Below are 15,066 nucleotides of genomic sequence, written 5' to 3'. Positions count from 1 at the left end.
GCTTATGGTTTAACAGAGATGTATATCTGTACAGACTATAATGTACTGCCTACTGTACTTGCATATTTCTCTTGAAAGTCTAATGCAAGCAATGGAGTGATGATTACATTCCTTAACTAAATATTAATTATACTGCATTGCTGCTTTGTTTAATTGATTACCATTACACACTGTTGGAAAGGAAATGTTTGAATATTTTGCATTCACTACATATTTTATAGATACACCAGAAGTGACTATAAAACCTTTTGTACTATTCCTTTTTTATTTTTATTTACTTCTTTACCAGGCATGTCCAAACTGCGGCACTCCAGCTGTTGAGAAACTACACATCCCAGCATGCCCTGACACAGTTTTAGCATTCTCTGACAGCAAAACTGTGTCAGAGCATGCTGGGATATGTAGTTTCACAACAGCTGGTGGGCCGAAGTTTGGACATGCCTGTTCTATACTGTAAGAGGGAATTTGAATGAGATGGATACGTGGCTGTAGAGGGCAGAGTTTGATTAGTTGATAGTTGCTTTTAACCTATTCTGTGCCATAGCTTCCCAGTATCCCGTGGGTAATAGAATGTGTAAAAGTTCCTTTATCTCCGTCTTCACCTAGATGTGTGGATATTTATTAAACAGACATGCACTTAAATATAAATGTGTTATGGCAGGGCTTGGACAGATTTCTCAAAATGTTGTGAGCCCAGCATAACTGGTAAACAACTGCATGGGAAAATATACACTACGACTCGCTACGTTAGTAACTGCTGCTTGATCACAGGCTTTCTACACTATGTACACAAAAGTGATTAGACACCCCTGTGTAAGCGAAATGGTGTGCTCCTGCAGACACATGTTCGTGAAGGTATAGAACGGGTAGAGGGGCACTGATTATCATTTGCTAACGAAATGGCTTGCCGGAAGGAGCTGATAGAGTTTGAAAAGGCGATCATCGTACGCTGCTCGAGGTGAGTGTGAGTAGCATTGCGGATGTTAGGAAGGTTCTTAAACCCACTGTGTCTTTTGTTATTACTGCATGGAAGATGAAGCAGTTCGCCCTGGAAGAGCCCTGAAACTGCAACCCAGGCCATGCATACTATTGCACATGAGTTCCAAATGGCCACTAATGTATCCGTTTCAACAAGAACACTTTGTAAAGAGGAGATGCACTTGGATGTTATGGACGAGCAGCTTCTTATAAACATCTAATCACAAAGAAGAGTGCAGCCCAGCGCGTATGATGGTGTAAAGAGCGCAAAAACTTGACGGAGCAATGGCGGCGAGTGTTTTGGAGTGACGAATCGCGGTTTACACGTTTCAGATCAGCTGGACTTGTTAGGGTTTATAGATTGCCAGAACGTCTGATTCCAGAGTGTACAATACGTACAGTAAAGCATGTAGGTGGTGGTGTTATGCTGCGGGGCTGTTTCAGCTGGCTTGGCATGAGTCCATTCGTTGTAATGCATAGTCACATTAACTGTTAGAAGTATAGAGATGTTTTCAATAACTGTGCTCCCTACATTGCGGCAGTTCTACAGAAACAACGAATGCCACCTGTCATGTTATCAGGGCAATGCTGGACTTGTATACAGAAAGTTCAGTAACCCGGATGAGCTGGCCAGCTTAGAGTCTAGTTCTTAACCCCACTGAGAACCTCTGGGACGAATTGGAGCGACTGCTGCGTTCTAGACCGAATAGACCTCAGTGTCACAGTTGGTCACTGTGCTTAAGGTGGAATGGCAAAACATACTGCCTGCTTGTGTCTGGGAATTTGTGGACAGTTTGCCAAGAAGAGTGTCTGCAGTAATCACTACACGTGGTGGACATATAAAGTACTGGTGTCAATAAAATCTTGTTAGTCTATTTGCTGTCAGTGTCCAGTCACTTTTGTCAGCATAGTGTTCTTTGATTATCCTCCTTGAATATGACCATGCACTGCATAGTATGCTATTACTGGGTTCCATATCTAATGCTTAAGTCTCCTACGGCCACACACCTGGGAGTCAAAGCACAAAGCCTCATGATCTAAAATGGCTACATGTTCAACGCCCACAGTGCTAAAAAAAAAAAAAAAATATGGCTTGTGATTTTCTCCTTTGCTTCTGGAGCATCCTCCAACACATTATTGCAGTCCAAGATGCAGCAACTATTAAAATTGAAGTTTAAGGATGCAATACCTACCCACAAGTTGCACACGGACACAAACTGCTCCCTTAAATCAGCCTAAAAATATTTGGAGTCGCAAGGACACCTTGGGAGCTCCAATGTCATTCCAACTATTCTGACGCAACCTTTCGTCCTAAATAACCTTAAACATTACTTGTAGCAGAAACTGCCACCCTAGGGACTGCAGTGCCACTCCAACTATTCTGATGCAACATGTTGTTCAAAATCAGCTTAAATATCACTTGTAGCAGCAACTGACACCCTGGAGACTGTATTGATACTCCAAACATCAGATAAAATGACTGGTGGGACTGCCTGCAGAAGGTCTTGTCTCTTCACATCTGCTGAGTACATTATTGTGGATCACAATGTCCTGTCTCAAGCTGGGTACACACTGAACAGCCAATAAACAACATACTGTATTGCATAGTATTCTGTCCATGTGTACAGAAGATATGTCTGTGAACAACGACGTTTACTTACCTATCAGGCCGACCCTGCCGCACAGCCGATGCCGATATAGCTTGCAGATACAGTATATCAGTACATCTGCATGTGACGCATATGCGGCCGCAGTAACTGCCAGCAATTAAATTTTTACTTTACTGGCCAGGAAAATATGGGTAGACTTATAGAGCCGCCGATCGGTAAGTGTATATGCTTATCAGAATCGTCCACTTGGAAGTTAATGTACTGTATGTACCCAGCCTAAGTCGAAAACCTGTGCCTGAACTGGCCCTTTTAAAAATGCTGGAAAGCGTATTTAGGAGGTGGATTGGGGTTTTCGTTTATTTGGTACGCTCCTCCTTCCTCTTCTCGCACTCTCTTACAGTGTTACCTCATTTTATTTTCTCTGACGTCCTAAGTGGATGCTGGGACTCCGTAAGGACCATGGGGAATAGCGGCTCCGCAGGAGACTGGGCACAACTATAAAGAAAGCTTTAGGTCTAACTGGTGTGCACTGGCTCCTCCCACCATGACCCTCCTCCAGACTTCAGTTAGAATCTTGTGCCCGGCTGAGCTGGATGCACACTAGGGGCTCTCCTGAGCTCCTAGAAAGAGAGTATATTTTAGGTTTTTTATTTTACAGTGAGATCTGCTGGCAACAGACTCACTGCAGCGAGGGACTAAGGGGAGAAGAAGCGAACCTACCTAACTGGTGGTAGCTTGGGCTTCTTAGGCTACTGGACACCATTAGCTCCAGAGGGATCGACCACAGGACCCGACCTCGATGTTCGGTCCCGGAGCCGCGCCGCCGGCCCCCTTACAGAGCCAGAAGCAAGAAGTGTTCCGGAAAATCGGCGGCAGAAGACTTCTGTCTTCAACAAGGTAGCGCACAGCACTGCAGCTGTGCGCCATTGCTCCTCATGCACACCTCACACTCCGGTCACTGATGGGTGCAGGGCACTGGGGGGGGCGCCCTGAGGGCAATATAATACACCTTGGCTGGCAAATCTACACCATATATAGTCAGGAAGGCTATATAGGTGTAAAAATACCCCTGCCAGAATTCCAGAAAAAGCGGGAGAAGTCCGCCGGAAAAGGGGCGGGGCTATCTCCCTCAGCACACTGGCGCCATTTTTCCCTCACAGCTCCGCTGGAAGGACGCTCCCTGGCTCTCCCCTGCAGTGTCAGCTACATAAGGGTAAAAAAGAGAGGGGGGGCACTAAATTTAGGCGCAGTATATATAATATAAGCAGCTATAAGGGAAAAAACACTCATTTATAGTGGGATCCCTGTGTTATATAGCGCTCTGGTGTGTGCTGGCATACTCTCTCTCTGTCTCCCCAAAGGGCTTTGTGGGGTCCTGTCCTCTGTCAGAGCATTCCCTGTGTGTATGCGGTGTGTCGGTACGGCTGTGTCGACATGTTTGATGAGGAGGCTTATGTGGAGGCGAAGCAAATGCCGATAAATGTGATGTCACCCCCTGCGGGGTCGACACCTGAGTGGATGGTTCTGTGGAAGGAATTACGCGACAGTGTCGACTCCTTGCATAAAAGGTTTGACGACATACCAAATATGGGACAGCCGGCTTCTCAGCCTGTGCCTGCCCAGGCGTCTCAAAAGCCATCAGGGGCTCTAAAACGCCCGCTACCTCAGATGGTAGACACAGATGTCGACACGGATACTGACTCCAGTGTCGACGACGATGAGACTAATGTATCTTCCAATAGGGCCACACGTTATATGATTGAGGCAATGAAAAATGTGTTGCATATTTCTGATGTTACCCCGGGTACCACAAAAAAGGGTATTCTGTTTGGAGAGAAAAAACTACCAGTTGTTTTTCCTCCATCTGAGGAATTAAATGAAGTGTGTGAAGAAGCGTGGGCTTCCCCCGATAAGAAACTGGTAATTTCTAAGAGGTTACTAATGGCGTACCCTTTCCCGCCAGAGGATAGGTCACGTTGGGAAACATCCCCTAGGGTGGATAAAGCGCTCACACGCTTGTCAAAGAAGGTGGCACTACCGTCTCCGGATACGGCCGCCCTGAAGGAATCTGCTGATAGAAAGCAGGAGGCTATCCTGAAGTCTATATATACACACACAGGTGTTATACTGAGACCAGCTATTGCTTCAGCATGGATGTGCAGTGCTGCAGCTGCGTGGTCAGATTCCCTGTCGGAAAATATTGATACCCTAGACAGGGACACTATATTGCTAACCGTAGAGCATATTAAAGACGCACTCTTATACATGAGGGATGCACAGAGGGATATTTGCCGGCTGGCATCTAAAATAAGTGCAATGTCCATTTCTGCCATGAGAGGGTTATGGACTCGGCAGTGGACAGGAGATGCAGATTCTAAAAGGCACATGGAAGTTTTGCCTTATAAGGGTGAGGAATTGTTCGGGGATGGTCTCTCGGACCTCGTTTCCACAGCAACAGCTGGGAAGTCTACATTTTTACCCCATGTTCCCTCACAGCCAAAGAAAGCACCGTATTATCAGGTACAGTCCTTTCGGCCCAATAAGGGCAAGCGGGTTAAAGGCGCGTCCTTTCTGCCCAGAGGCAGAGGTAGAGGGAAAAAGCTGCAGCATACAGCCAGTTCCCAGGAGCAAAAGTCCTCCCCCGCTTCCTCTAAGTCCACAGCATGACGCTGGGGCTCCACAGGCGGAGCCAGGTGCGGTGGGGGCCCGTCTCAAAAATTTCAGCGATCAGTGGGCTCGCTCACGGGTGGTTCCCTGGATCTTTCAAGTAGTATCTCAGGGGTACAAGCTGGAATTCGAGATGTCTCCCCCCCGCCATTTCCTCAAGTCTGCCTTGCCAACAAATCCCTCAGGCAGGGAGGCAGTGTTAGAGGCAATTCACAAGCTGTATTCCCAGCAGGTGATAGTAAAGGTGCCCCTACTTCGACAAGGACGGGGTTACTATTCCACAATGTTTGTGGTACCGAAACCGGACGGTTCGGTGAGACCTATTTTAAATTTGAAATCCTTGAACACATATATGAAAAAATTCAAGTTCAAGATGGAATCGCTCAGGGCGGTTATTGCAAGCCTGGACGAGGGGGATTACATGGTATTACTGGACATCAAGGATGCTTACCTGCATGTCCCCATTTACCATCCTCACCAGGAGTACCTCAGATTTGTGGTACAGGATTGTCATTACCAATTCCAGACGTTGCCGTTTGGTCTATCCACGGCTCCGAGGGTATTTACCAAGGTAATGGCCGAAATGATGATACTCCTTCGAAAGAAGGGAGTTTTAATTATCCCGTACTTGGACGATCTCCTGATAAAGGCGAGGTCCAGGGAGCAGTTGTTGGTCGGGGTAGCACTATCTCGGGAGGTGCTACAACAGCACGGCTGGATTCTAAATATTCCAAAGTCACAGCTGGTCCCTACGACACGTCTACTGTTCCTGGGGATGGTTCTGGACACAGAACAGAAAAAAGTGTTTCTCCTGGAGGAGAAGGCCAAGGAGCTGTCATCTCTAGTCAGAGGCCTCCTAAAACCAAAACAGGTGTCGGTGCATCACTGCACGCGGATCCTGGGAAAGATGGTAGCTTCCTACGAAGCAATTCCATTCGGCAGGTTCCATGCAAGAACCTTTCAGTGGGACCTGTTGGATAAGTGGTCCGGATCGCATCTTCAGATGCATCGGCTGATAACCCTGTCTCCGAGGACCAGGGTGTCTCTGCTGTGGTGGCTGCAAAGTGCTCATCTTCAAGAGGGCCGCAGATTCGGCATACAGGACTGGGTCCTGGTGACCACGGATGCCAGCCTTCGGGGCTGGGGGGCAGTCACACAGGGAAGAAACTTCCAGGGACTATGGTCAAGTCAGGAGACTTCCCTACACATAAATATTCTGGAACTGAGGGCCATTTACAATGCCCTAAGTCAGGCAAAACCCCTGCTTCAAAACCAGCCGGTACTGATCCAGTCAGACAACATCACGGCAGTCGCCCATGTAAACCGACAGGGCGGCACAAGAAGCAGGACGGCGATGGCAGAAGCCACAAGGATTCTCCGATGGGCGGAAAATCACGTGTTAGCACTGTCAGCAGTGTTCATTCCGGGAGTGGACAACTGGGAAGCAGACTTCCTCAGCAGACACGACCTCCACCCGGGAGAGTGGGGACTTCATCCGGAAGTCTTCCAACTGATTGTAAACCGTTGGGAAAGGCCACAGGTGGACATGATGGCGTCCCGCCTAAACAAAAAGCTAGAAAGATATTGCGCCAGGTCGAGAGACCCTCAGGCTATAGCTGTGGACGCTCTAGTGACACCGTCGGTGTACCGGTCGGTTTATGTGTTCCCTCCTCTTCCTCTCATACCAAAGGTACTGAGGATAATAAGGAGAAGAGGAGTAAGAACTATACTCATTGTTCCGGATTGGCCAAGAAGAGCTTGGTACCCGGAACTTCAAGAAATGATCTCAGAGGGCCCATGGCCCCTGCCGCTCAGACAGGACCTGCTGCAGCAGGGGCCCTTTTGTTCCAAGACTTACCGCGGCTGCGTTTGACGGCATGGCGGTTGAACACCGGATCCTGAAGGAAAAGGGCATTCCGGAGGAAGTCATTCCTACGCTGATTAAAGCTAGGAAAGAAGTTTCCGCAAACCATTATCACCGCATTTGGCGAAAATATGTTGCGTGGTGTGAGGCCAGAAAGGCCCCAACGGAGGAATTTCAGCTGGGCCGTTTTCTGCACTTCCTACAGTCAGGGGTGACTATGGGCCTAAAATTGGGTTCCATTAAGGTCCAGATTTCGGCTCTATCGATTTTCTTCCAGAGAGAACTGGCTTCACTACCTGAAGTTCAGACTTTTGTTAAGGGAGTGCTGCATATTCAGCCCCCTTTTGTGCCTCCAGTGGCACCTTGGGATCTCAACGTGGTGTTGGATTTCCTAAAGTCATATTGGTTTGAGCCACTAAAAACCGTGGAATTGAAATATCTCACGTGTAAAGTGGTCATGTTGTTGGCCTTGGCTTCGGCCAGGCGTGTATCATAATTGGTGGCTTTGTCATGTAAAAGCCCTTATCTGATTTTCCATATGGATAGGGCAGAATTGAGGACGCGTCCCCAGTTTCTCCCTAAAGTGGTATCAGCTTTTCATCTGAACCAACCTATCGTGGTGCCTGCGGCTACTAAAGACTTGGAGGCTTCCAAGTTGTTGGACGTAGTCAGGGCCCTGAAAATCTATGTTTCCAGGACAGCTGGAGTCAGAAAGACTGACTCGCTATTTATCCTGTATGCGCCCAACAAGTTGGGTGCACCTGCTTCAAAGCAGACTATTGCTCGCTGGATCTGTAGTACGATTCAGCTTGCACATTCTGCGGCTGGACTGCCGCATCCTAAATCAGTGAAAGCCCATTCCACAAGGAAGGTGGGCTCTTCTTGGGCGGCTGCCCGAGGGGTCTCGGCTTTACAACTTTGCCGAGCAGCTACTTGGTCGGGGTCGAACACATTTGCTAAATTCTACAAGTTTGACACCCTGGCTGAGGAGGACCTAGAGTTTGCCCATTCGGTGCTGCAGAGTCATCCGCACTCTCCCACCCGTTTGGGAGCTTTGGTATAATCCCCATGGTCCTTACGGAGTCCCAGCATCCACTTAGGACGTCAGAGAAAATAAGAATTTACTCACCGGTAATTCTATTTATCGTAGTCTGTAGTGGATGCTGGGCGCCCATCCCAAGTGCAGATTGTCTGCAATACTTGTATATAGTTATTGTTTAACTAAAGGGTTATTGTTGAGCCATCTTTTGAGAGGCTCAGTTGTTGTCATACTGTTAACTGGGTATTGTATCACAAGTTATACGGTGTGATTGGTGTGGCTGGTATGAGTCTTACCCGGGATTCTAAATCCTTCCTTATTGTGTCAGCTCTTCCGGGCACAGTATCCTAACTGAAGTCTGGAGGAGGGTCATGGTGGGAGGAGCCAGTGCACACCAGTTAGACCTAAAGCTTTCTTTATAGTTGTGCCCAGTCTCCTGCGGAGCCGCTATTCCCCATGGTCCTTACGGAGTCCCAGCATCCACTACGGACTACGAGAAATAGAATTACCGGTGAGTAAATTCTTATTTTCACCCTCCATATACCTGTCACTGTGCTTCTTTCTCAGGCTGCATTTACACACTAACAGTGTGATAGTCTTTTATAGTATTTAGTATTTCTCTTACGTCCTAGGGGATACTGGGAATCCATTTAGTACCATGGGGTATAGACGGGTCCACTAGGAGCCATGGCCACTTTAAGAAATTAAGTGTGCCCTGGCTCCTCCCTCTATGCCCCTCCTACCAGACTCAATTTAGAAAATGTGCCCGGAGGAGCCGGTCACGTCTCTGGAAGCTCCTGAAGAGTTTTCTGCATTTATTTTCTGTGTTTGTTATTTTCAGGCAGGACTGGATGGCACCAGCCTGCCTGCTTCGTGGGACTTAGGGGGGGGGACGGCCCAACCTCTTTTAGGGTTAATGGTCCCGATCCCCGCTGACCGGACACTAGCTCCTTAGGGAACTATTCGCAAGCCCCGCCATGGCGAGCGTACATTCCCGCAACACGCCGCCAACCCTAACAGAGCCAGAAGAATGAAGACTGGTGAGTACTAAGCCGGCGTCCCGGTTAGCGGGTCGCCGGCTATTATGGCGGCATGAGGGTATGGATATGCACGGCTTCTAAATGGGGTGGACTGCGTCTCCTGCTGTGCACGGACACAGACGCTGAACAGCGGACACAGTACCCAGGCTGGCTACATAGTCATAAAAGGAGTCCGTCTCCATTTTATCCACAAGACACATACAGCCAGTATAAAATGAGTGGATCCAGCAGCTCACCAGCACCATTTTCCCTCTGCAGCTGACACAGATGCTGATTGACAGGGACGCGCAGCTCCTCCGGAGAGACTCCAGATTACCTCAGCGGTACCAGGGGGCCATAGCAGGGGGGGCGCGATTGTTAGTGTACTAAATCCCTAATCTAGGTACTTAGTCTGCGACCCGGCTAAGCTTGGTATTAGCATTAAGGGCGCCGTGTGCTGTTTCCATACTCACTCTGTCTCCCTGGAAGGGCTCTTTGTAGGTTAATTATGTATTTAACCTTTTCTTGTGTGTGTGTGTGTGCTGTCACTGTTACAGTATGTCAGGCAAAGAGTGTATTTCATGTAAAGCACAGTGTTCCTCTTCCCCATGGGGGGGTTCATTAGTGTGTACTCAATGTAGTGTCCCTTCGCAGGCTAGTGGGGCAGCACCAGCATGGCTTGACTCCCATTATCTCTGCTACCTCTTCCTGGATGTCCCAGCGCTTTCTTAAACTTAACATGTCTAAGACCGAGCTGATCATCTTCCCTCCCACATAACCTCACCTCCTACAATCTCATTATCTATTGATGCCACTACTATCTCCTCTAGACCCTAAGTGCGCTGTCTTGGAGTAATCCTTGACTTCTCCCTCTCCTTCAAACCACACATTCAGCACCTCTCACAAACCTGCCGTTTTCATCTAAAGAATATTTCCAGGATCAGACCCTTTCTGACCCAGGATGCTACTAAGACTCTTATCCACTCACTGGTCATCTCCAGACTGGACTACTGTAATCTCCTCCTGACTGGCATTCCTGACAAACACCTCTCTCCACTCCAATTTATCCTCAATGCTGCTGCCCGGCTCATTTTCCTCACCAAACGAACTACGTCTACCTCTCCTCTCTTACAAGACCTTCACTGGCTCCCCTTCCCTTTCAGAATCCATTTCAAGCTTCTCACACTTGCTTACAAAGCCCTCACCCACTCCTCTCTCATCTACATCTCTGATCTTATCTCTCTTTACACTCCCACATGTCCTCTTCGCTCTGCTAATGCACGACGACTCTCCTGCCTACGGATTACTTCCTCCCACCTCCAAGATTTTTCACGTGCTGTGCCACTTCTCTGGAATTCCCTACCTCTCCCCCTCAGACTCTCCACCTCTCTACAAAACTTCAAACGGGCTCTTAAGACCCACTTCTTCACCAAACCCAGCCAAATCTCATCCTAACCCTCTGTTCCACATTCTCTATGTACCCCATCTGTGTCACCCCTGTCTGTCTACCCCTCCTCTTTAGATTGTAAGCTCTCACGAGCAGGGCCCTCTTCCCTCATGTGCTTATCATTTGTCTTACTTTAATAATCTTCAACTGTACCACATCCAGCAGTCTTCTGCTACCTGACACTTATTCCAGTGTCTTCTGCTGATGTAACTATGTTTATTTACCCTGTACTTGTCCTATACTGTCATCAACTGTAAGTTGCTGTTTTCCTGTTTGATTATTTATGTACTCTAATTGGGCACTGCGGAACCCTTGTGGCGCCATATAAATAAAGGATAATAATAATAATTAGGGAATGATTTCCACAATCTCTACTAAGTTATCTCGGAATGAGAAAGAGACGCAATACTTAAGACAATCTATGACTGAGTTTATGAAAAGAGATGCTTTTGAGGAAAAGGGGAGATTGGGAGAAACCAAGCACAGGTAATGATTATTCCCTACACAGTGTAGGAATTTTTGAAGTGATCCACAATAATTTAATCAAGTGGCTGTATTTATTCTATGAAATATCTCATGTGGAGGTGCACCCCGGAGAGTCGGCTAATATGGCACAAAGGAAAGAAAAAGAAACTGTCTGGTTTTGGGGGCACTCTTATGTTGTATGATATATTTAAAAATTAACTTTTATTAGATCTATTAAAAAAAGGGGGGTGAGTATATCAAAAGACAAACAGACAGAAAAACACAGACATTACATATAGATAAAAAACATAATTGCTCATATGCAGATAGGTTTGAGCAATGAGATGGTTCTCAGAATGGCAAGCTTAGCGAAGTGTTATTATATAATGCTAAATATCATGTGGGGTACTGATACCCTATGCTATTCAGATTAATATCTTAATTGGTTATATACCCTTGCTATATAGCAGATAGACAGCAGCACAGATCGCCAGATTTACAGGTCTGGTTATTTGTCAATACTATATATCACTGTAATCATACGGATACGCAGAGCAGAAAATCACAATTGTACAGAGAGACTCTGAGTATCAGCAAAGTAGAAAAATCAGTAATGGTTTGAAAAATACAAATATTAATTCCTCCGTTTAATATAGTAGGAAATGCTTATTGTATTATGTCTTTTGTTCTCCTATCTCATACACCATCCAGTATACCAGTCCCACTCCTTGCAAAGAAAAATAAAAACTTTTCATTGAATTAATGTAATATGCAAATATTAAGAAAAACAGGTATTCCTTTCAATTTTTACCCCATATGTCTGTTTACCAGTGTGGTATAAGCATGGAGACACACCTGTCTTTGGTGCCAGCGGAACAGCTGCTGCTCACTGTGTGCTAGGCATTAGTACAGCGAGTGAGCGTGTTCCTTGTGTACCTCAGGGTTAGAAATTTAGGCAAGTATTGCTTCTGCTTTTGTGGTGATTTTCTGGGTCACCTTGTTAAATCAGCGCAAGGGTCCCCAAGATTACCAATCACAATGAGAGAGCATAGAATAAGTATATAGATGAAGGTAGTAGTAGGGAGTGGAAAAGCAGGGTGCACCATCCAGCAAATGCTGCTTCTCTGCATATGCCTATAGCCTTGATGCAGGATGAGCGATATACTGTTTTAAAGGTGCTGGAAAGAGGCAGTCAAATGGTTAATTCCATTCCCTTAATGGTGGAGAGACCCTGATACTGAATAGTCTTGCAGGATCTCTGAGCCACCATGCGGTCATGTACCTTAACCACGGATTGAGAATATGAGGTACCTGTACAGTAGTGTGATGTGAATATTGCTGCTTCTGCTGCTATGATCCGGCTATGCTGCTGTAGCGGCGGCCCACTGGTGCACTCGCGGCCGGCCGAACCTCTCAGACAGCTGTTTCGCTATGAGCTTCGTCAGTGAGACTTTATGAAAAGAGACTCGGTACCCAAACCAGCATCTCAGTCCCCTACCATTTGTCCGCAAAAACGCACTTTGGCCCATATCCTGCAGTCTGACTCGGATGATGAAGGGTCAGACATGGAGGAGGGTGAGGTGGACTCAGAGGTGGGGGAGGGTACTCGGTCGCAGGGGATAGAGGCTCTTATAGAAGCTATCAGAGCAGTTCTGAAATATCCCTGATAAAGTGACAGAGGAGAGAGAGGAATCTTATTTTAATATAAAAAAAGAAATCCTCAGCCACTTTTCCTGGTGCAAAGGAATTAAATACCCTGTTTGAAGAACCGTGGGTTAATCCTGATAGGAAATTTCAAATACCTAAACGGTTATTATCATCCTTTCCTTTTCCAAAAAAGGAAAATCCACCAATAGTGGATGCATCAGTATCTAGGCACTCACGGAAAATTGTATTGCCTGTCCCGGGTGCAGCCTCCTTGAAAGACGCGGCTGACCGCAAGATTGAGACTAATCTTTATATACAGCTGTGGAGATGGCCCAGAGAACCACTATAGCATGGGTGGATTACGCGAGCCATTGCTAAATGGTCAGGTAACCTAATTAAGGGATTAGATACCTTACCTCAAGCGGAGATTGTTTTGCTCCTGCAACATATACAGGAGTCTGCGAACTTTATGGTGGAAGCCATAAAAGAAATAGGCTTGATTAATGCACGCACTACAGCTATGGCAGTGTCTGCATGCAGGGGTCTATGGCTACGCCAGTGGACTGCGGATGCGGACTCCAGGATAGGCGTGGAAGGCCTACCTTGCACAGGCGAGGCCTTATTTGGAGATGAACTAGACAAATGGATATCCAAAGCTACTGCGGGTAAGTCCACATACCTTCCTTCCTTCTGCAGCTCCCCCAGCTAGGAAGGCCTACTCAGGACCCAATTTTCAGTCCTTTCGGACTGCCAAGTTTAAAGGCAAACCCAGAGGTTCTTCTACCGCCACCAGAGGCGCTAGAGGTAAACCACGCAAACCAGCAACTGCCGGTTCACAGGAACAGGGCTCAAGCTCTGCTTCATCAAAACCTTCAGCATGACAGTGGACCGAGATGCCTGGAAGACTTGGCAGGTGGGAGACCGGCTAAAATTCTTCAGTCCTATCTGGACAACATCGTGCCAGGATCCCTGGGTTATAGATTTTATTTCCCAGGGCTACAGACTGGCGTTCCAGGCGCTCCCACCTCACAGATTCTTCAAATCAGGCTTACCAGTTTCACAGGAGGCAAGTATAACTTTACAGAACGCCATTCATAAACTGGTACAGACCCAGGTCATTGTTCCAGTTCCACGTCATCTGCAAAACAAGGGGTACTATTCCAACTTGTTTGTAGTAACAAAACCGGACAGTTTGGTGAGGCCAATTCTGACCCTCAAGTCATGAACCCGTACTTGCAAGTGTTCAAATTCAGGATGGAGTCTCAGAGAGCGGTGATCTCCGGTCTGGATGAGGGTTAATTCCTAATGTCTCTGGATATCAAGGATGCGTACCTTCACATTCCGATCTGGCTGCCTCATCAGTCTTATCTACGGTTTGCACTGCAGGACTGTCAATACCAGTTCCAGGCCCTGCCATTTGGTCTCTCCATGTCACCGAGAGTGTTCACCAAAGTGATGGCAGAGATGATGTTTCTACTCTGCAAACAGGGAGTGAACATAATTCCGTACCTGGACGATCTTCTGATAAAGGCACCTTCCAGGGAGCGGTTGTTGCACAGCATTGGCCTCTCAACCTGATTACTCCTGGATCACGGGTGGATTCTGAACCTACCAAGATCTCACCTGGAACCGACACAGAGGCTTCCTTTCCTTGGAATGATACTGGACACAGAGTCTGAGAGTGTTCCTTCCCTTGGAAAAGGCTATGGTAATCCAGTCGATGGTTCTGGCTGTCCTGAAGCCAACCCGGATCTCAGTGCATCTGTGCATTCGCCCTCTGTGGAAAATGGTGGCCTCTTACAAGGCGCTTCAGTACGGAAGATTTCATGCGAGGCCCTTCCAACTAGATCTATTAGACAAATAGTCCAGATCGCATCTTCACATGCACCAGAGGATCCGTCTGTCGCCTAGAGCCAGGATCTCCCTTCTGTGGTGGCTACAGACTTCTCACCTTGTGGACAGTCGGAGGTTCGGTACTCAGAATTGGATTCTGCTAACCACAGACGCAAGCCTCAGAGGTTAGGGAGCAGTCACCCAGGGGGTGCAGTTTCAGGGAAAATGGTCAAGTCAGGAAGTCGTCCTTCCAATAAACATCTTGGAACTCGGGGCAATCTACAACGCCCTTCTGCAGGCCTTATCTCTACTTCAGAATCGGGCCATTCAAGTCCCAATTGGACGATGTGACGGTGGTAACGTACATAAACCAACAGGGCGGAACGAAAAGCAGAGCAGCAATGTCAGAGGTCTCAAGAATTCTCCTCTGGGCGGAAAAACACGCTGTGGCGTTGTCTGCGGTCTTCATTTCCGGGAGTAGACAACTGGGAAGCAGA

The 15,066-nt window shown here is 47.3% G+C and overlaps 1 protein-coding gene across 12 annotated transcripts in view; it reads left to right on the top strand.

Moving 5' to 3' along the window:
- The window catches only part of DET1 (DET1 partner of COP1 E3 ubiquitin ligase), a 154,738-nt gene that overhangs the window by 73,836 nt on the left and 65,836 nt on the right, over positions 1-15,066 (top strand). Inside the window, exon 6 of one of the 12 annotated variants that reach the window (XM_063925773.1) lies at positions 1,034-1,784. The exons of the other annotated variants lie outside the window; for them this stretch is intronic. Coding sequence (XP_063781843.1) covers positions 1,034-1,037 — 4 coding nt within the window. The 3' untranslated portion in view covers positions 1,038-1,784. Of the gene's footprint in view, positions 1-1,033; positions 1,785-15,066 lie in introns of those variants that run through there. 12 annotated transcript variants of the gene reach the window in all.

Source organism: Pseudophryne corroboree, chromosome 6 (genome assembly GCF_028390025.1).
Source record: "Pseudophryne corroboree isolate aPseCor3 chromosome 6, aPseCor3.hap2, whole genome shotgun sequence".
In the NCBI taxonomy this organism is placed as follows: domain Eukaryota; kingdom Metazoa; phylum Chordata; class Amphibia; order Anura; family Myobatrachidae; genus Pseudophryne; species Pseudophryne corroboree.
Note: the sequence above shows the minus strand (reverse complement) of the source record. Positions and strands in the feature narration are given on the sequence as shown.